General features: G+C 36.2%; 1 protein-coding gene across 1 annotated transcript; it reads right to left on the reverse strand.

The window, feature by feature from the left end:
* Nucleotides 1-506: 506 nt before the first annotated feature.
* On the reverse strand, nt 507-4,973 carry HELRODRAFT_87093 (hypothetical protein; the record flags this gene model as incomplete). Its single annotated transcript, XM_009028467.1, has 8 exons — nt 507-819; nt 1,438-1,622; nt 1,851-2,485; nt 2,802-2,946; nt 3,290-3,398; nt 3,757-3,872; nt 4,154-4,490; nt 4,837-4,973. The coding sequence occupies 8 exons, from the start codon at nt 4,971-4,973 to the stop codon at nt 507-509; spliced, it is 1,977 nt and encodes a 658-aa protein (XP_009026715.1).
* Nucleotides 4,974-6,102: the final 1,129 nt, after the last annotated feature.

Raw genomic sequence — 6,102 nt, forward strand, 5'->3', positions numbered from 1 at the left:
GGAGTACACCCTAATGGCAGAAAGATGAACGTCAAAGAGTTTATTGGTTATAAAGATAGATTCAGTTTGTAAGCTTTTATTAGTTAATTAAATAGATGAACTAAATTAATGAATAAATTATCATGGGTATGATTTTCATAACGCATCAATTAACAAATGGCGAAAATACAATGGAGAAGACTGCAGTGGAAAAGCTGAAATGACACATAGTCATGCATACACACACACACACACACACACACACACACACACACACACACACACACACACACACACACACACACACACACACACACACACACACATGTATGTGCGCGCGTGTGTCTAAATATGAGTATACATAAACTGAACAAACAATATATCATGTTCTGCACATAAATATATTGCCTTACACTGTTTTATAAATTGCATTTTAATGTAAAATAAATATTACACCCCAAACATCTTCAATGAAATCATTACAATGATCCTCTTCTTCTTCTTCATCATCATCCTCTCAACTACCACTAATCTCTCCTAGATCTACTCAGGTACATCTGGTTTTTAAGATAGGCGCTATATAATGACTTGGCGTGTACGATGACGTTAACTGCATTGTGCTTCCTAACTTTCCTATCGTAAAAGATGGCAGTGTCGTTGAAATCCAGCATGGCCGACATGATGTGGTCTCTGTGAGTTAAAAGCAGCGAGAGGCAGAGGAACATCAGGAAGGAGTTTCCGTGTCCTATCTCATCCGGAGGCGGAAGTGGGGACAAAGATTGTGGCGATTTGTTGTTGTTGCTGATGTTGTTGTTGAGGTGGCCATTGTTGTTGCTGTTGCTACTGCCACTGGCGTTGATGTTTTTGTTGTTGACGTTGTTGTCAATTTCGTCACTGTCGTCAGAAGATGTTGATGTTTTACTGTTGTTGTTGTCGTAAAGCAGAGAAGTTTTTTCATTGGCATAGTCGTCATCAATGTCGTCTTTGTTGTTGTCCTGGTGATGAAGATGACGACGACGACGATGATCGGGGTGGTGGTTGTCGTAATGATTGTTTGTAGTCGTTGCTGCTGTTGTTGACGTCGTTGAAGTCGCTGCTGCAGCAGCTGATGAAGCGGCGTTTGATGCTGTTGATGACATGAACGAAACAGAACTCAAGCCATGTCTTTCAACATCATTATTTAGATCATCAGTATTTTTAACATTAACATTAGTACTACCAGTAGAAGCAGTAGTAGAAGAAGCCGCAGAAGTAGCATAAGTAGTAGTAGCAGCAGTAGCGGCTGAAGTTGTAGTAGTAGCAGCAGTGTTGATAAAGATGACGTCACTAGTGAGACAGTTATCAATATCGTGCCTCGTCCTATCTACAATCATATACTCCTCAATGTTAACATCAACAACATCAGCAATTGACGCTATCATATCATCGCATGGACTTCTTATGCTATCATGTGGCAACGACGATGATGATGCAGTAGTAGCGGCAGAAGTAGTAGTAGCTGTAGTAGCTGTAATAGCAGCTGATGACGATGTTGTTGGCTGTAATGGTGATGATGATAAACGTGATGATAATGATTTTAGTAGCGATAAAGATGATGGTGGTGATGACGACTGACGATTACGATGATGACGGTGATGATTGCTCTTAGTACTGTTCAGTTGTTTCGAATGTGTCGGTGGTGGCGGCGGTGGTGGCGATATGGACGTTGACGTCCGCGCAGTTGTAAGCACGACAGAGTCGTCTCTACTATCGTTAGCGACAGAAGTCAAACTAGTAGCGACATTAGCAATCGTAGTTGTAGTGTTGTTAGTAGTAGTAGTAGTAGTAGTAGTAGTAGTATAAGTAGTAGTAGTAGTAGTTGTAGTAGTAACTGAAGTAGTAGTAGTAGTAGTAGCAGATGTAGCGACAGCTGTAGCAGCCGTGAAAGGCAAGCTCCTAGTAGCAGGGCCCACGGAGCTCTTCCTCTCCTCCCTACATCGGTTCTTCAAATTCAAATAACTCGTGAAATATCGATAAGCCGGCGACGATAGCGATCCTGGCGAGGTGGAGAGGACGACGAAGTCCTCATCGACCAGCGGAACCCCGGAAACGGAATGAGGTTCCCTGATCGGCAGCGTACTCCACATTATCTCCAGGACCAGCATGGCGTCGTCCAGCGGAAATTCCCTCTTCATCTCTAACAATATCCACCGGTAGCAGAAAAACAAATCCGGACCGATCCGATGTTTGCGCAGGTGCTGAGCGAACTCCCAATCATGATGATCCAGAAGGAGGGAGAGATGTTCAAATTTGCCCATGATCAGTTCACCATCCGGAGCAAAGTTCCCCCTCAGTCGATCCATGAGGGAGCAGAAGCAGATGTAGGCCGTCGGTTCGTCCTTTTGCACGACCAGAAGGGGCGAGGCCAGGTCACTCATGCCCTGGCAGTAGGAGGTGGAAGGGTGCGTAAGGGCGTAGGTCACTAGGAGGTTCAGTAAGCTGATGCTATTCTGATTGTCGTCCTTTCCTGTGAGTGTGCGTGTGTGTTTGTGTGTGTGTGTGTGCGTGCGTGCGTGTGAGCGTGTGTGTCTGTGTGTGTGTTTCTGTGTTGTTGGATCATCACGTTATAAATGAGTTATGTTTATTTTTTATCTGTTCATTTCAGAATGATATATAGCTAGCTTTGCAGCTGATGTTGGCGCTAATATGCAAACAAACAAACAAATAGACAAACAGACAGACAGACAAACAAACAAGACACGCAACAAACATTCAGACAGTATGTTCAAACACAGTCTCACAATCCCACTAATTCATCACCTGAGAACCAGAATCCGACCAACCTGAGAAGTAAGGATGGTGTCGGTCAGTTCGAAGGACATCCTTCTTGACGGCGCAGATGACCTGTCGATCCTCCCCTGACATCAGGCCGTCCATCAGCTTCCTCTTCCATCCATCACGAAGTTTGTAATAATCTTTCGATTTTGTCTGTGTGTGTGTAGGTGTGTGTAAGTATGTGTGTACGTGTGTAAACATGTATGTGTGAGAATGTGTGAGAAAGAGAGAGAGAGAGAGAGAGAGAGAGAGAGAGAGAGAGAGAGTGCGTTATAAACGAATGGAAAGATAAACCTTAATTGAAAAATGCAAATTTTCGTGTCACACAAAATCAAATAGTTATTTGAAACAATTAACTGGAATGAAACAAACAAACAAACGAACGAATAGGCACACAACCAACCGTACATACAAACACACAACCGTACATACATACAAACAAACAATCAAGCGTACATACAAACAAACAAACATACAGACAAACAATTGTACACACATTTAGATAGTCTATCCTCTCTTTACCAGTCATGTCGTGTGGGTAAACGTTAAGCAAATGTCGCCACACAACTTTCCTCAAGGAACATTCTACACCACCTTGATACACGCTCAATCTGAATGAACAAATGAGTAAACGAACTAATGAATGAATGAATGAATGAATAAACGAACTAATGAATGAATGAATGAACGAACGAACCAATGAATGAATAAATGAATGAGTCTATAAATAATTCAAGAATCAATCAATCAATCAATCAACTAAACAATCAACTAATAAATCAATCAACTAATAAACCAATCAACTAATAAACCAATCAACTAATCAATCAATCATTTATATATCCTTTCATTCATTCATTCATTCATTCATTCATTCATTCATTCATTCATTCATTCATTCATTCATTCATTCATTCATTCATTCATTCATTCGTTCGTTCGTTCATCCATTCATTCATTCACCCAGCCAACCTAAATTTATTCTGCTCAATCAGCACACCAACAGGACTTTGAAAACTTCTAAAATCGCCATCAGACAACGGCGAACTCAGAGGTGGCAAATGCAAGTGGTTATTATACTTTCTAAAACTACCGGTGGCCGTAGTAGCAGCTGTACTAGCGGCGATAGTAGTAGTAACAGTAGTGGTGGTAATACTATTACTAAAAATAGTATTATTCAAATTTGTAGAAGCGACTGTGGTAGAGAAATTAGCAGCCGGTTGTGGCTGTGGCGGTGACTGCTGGTCATCTTGCTTCAGGCCTTCAGGAAAGGTTTTAGTGGTAATGATAACAATGATAATGACAGGAGGAAAAATAATAGCAATAAAAACTGACCAATAGCTTTGGAGACAGTCTGAACGGTTTTTTCGAAAAAGTTATTCAGCGTTTTTGAGAAAACTTTATTGGCATTTATGACGGTAGTTGTAGTTGGCAAAGTAAATATCATTGTTGTTGTTGATGATGATGACGTTGTTGATAATGATGATGATGATGATGATGGTGGTATGGAGTCTGGGGACTTTATCACATCCCAATCATCGTCAATGCCGGATTCGTATGGTTTTAAATCCACTTTTAGACACAAATATGGAGTGCTGGAGCTAAAAATGGCGGCGTCTAGATCCCAGTCTGACAACATGGAGAGGTAGACGTCGCTACCATCGTCATCTGTGGCCAGGTAACTAATCGTGAAGTCACTGTGGTCAGGGGTTAGAATGAAAAATAAATTTCTGGGGCGTATTACTTTTTAATTTTGCAATATTTAATGAATAAAACTGAATTTTAATATGAATTATTTATGATTAAATGTAAATTATATATATATATATATGTATATATATATATATATATATATAGTGTTGTTCAAGGGTATATATTATATATTTATGCCTCTGGCCACATACACAATATATATATTATAATTGCAATAATATAATTTCATAATAACTTAATATTTGAAACAAGTATTATACATATACCCAATAGATAATTAATAATTATAATATGATATTTATCCTCACAATAATAATATTTATAAAATACCTTTTAATATTAAAGGCCCTGATTAGCAAACACTGCAGAATGCTGAATGAGGTTATCTGGGGATCCACGCACATCTTCTTGTACTCTGGCTGCTTCAGACCGTCACATTTCTGATAAATTATTATAATGATATGCATCTAATTAATAAATTAATAATTTTCAGAAAATTCGAGTAAGAAAAATTAAAAAGGCAAGCTTTGTTTAATCATATCGTATAGAATACGGTCTGCTTCCAACATTAAATTACCACTATATATATTATAATACATATACATAAAATCTTTTTTTGGTGAAATTATATTTAATTGTCTACCATACTTTTAGTTTAGAGTATTAGTATCAAATCAATATAGAAAAATATAAATTATATTTTTCATTATTTATTAGTAATCATTTGTTTATAATTTTATAAAATATTACTGATTACTGAATTAATAATCACTTAGTAATTGTAATAGTAATTGCTCAACTAATTACTGATAAAAGTTTAGGCTTTAGGTTTAGGCCAATAATGGCAATGAAGTAAAAGGATTGTCAGATTATTTCAGTTTTTTTATAGCTTAGTACATACAATTCTTGCTTAACTGTTATTTTAAATAATACTCACTTTGGATTCCAATTCATATTTAATTTAGATTTTTTTTAATAATTTAGAATTGTAGAATAACATCATGAATTAGCTTTTATTCATTATTATTTATACAATTAATAAATAATTTAATTGATTTGCACAAGCATTTGATTAATATTTAATTTAAAAATTAAATTAAAACTTATTTAAGTTTAATTAAGACCTAAAACTAGTACAGATACATACAGTTACAGACTTACCTTACAGTACTGATCAAGTGATCAAACTCAACCAATGGACCAATACAAACTAATTTTTTTAAATATCCCAAAATACTAACTTTGACTCTAATTCTGACGACTTCTTTTTCATGTGACATTTTAATTTTCTAAATTTTATATAATTTTGGGAATTTAATTGTCTCTCTGTGTTTTTATTTTTAAATACAAAGTATAATAATGTATGGAAAGCATTAATTAATTTTACAATTTAAAAATTAAACTTATTAATTGACTAAATGTTTTAAATTAAATAATTATTAATAAATTCACTTAAATTAATTTAATTTAGTATAAAAAATGTTTAAAAAAATAACTTTAACTTGCCATCATCGTTGCCATGAGAACCAAATTATTGCTTCTTCTATTCTGTATTGATAAAAGTTCAAATTTTAAACTTTTTTTCATTATATTAAA

This window comes from Helobdella robusta, assembly GCF_000326865.2.
Source record: "Helobdella robusta unplaced genomic scaffold HELROscaffold_56, whole genome shotgun sequence".
NCBI lineage: Eukaryota > Metazoa > Annelida > Clitellata > Rhynchobdellida > Glossiphoniidae > Helobdella > Helobdella robusta.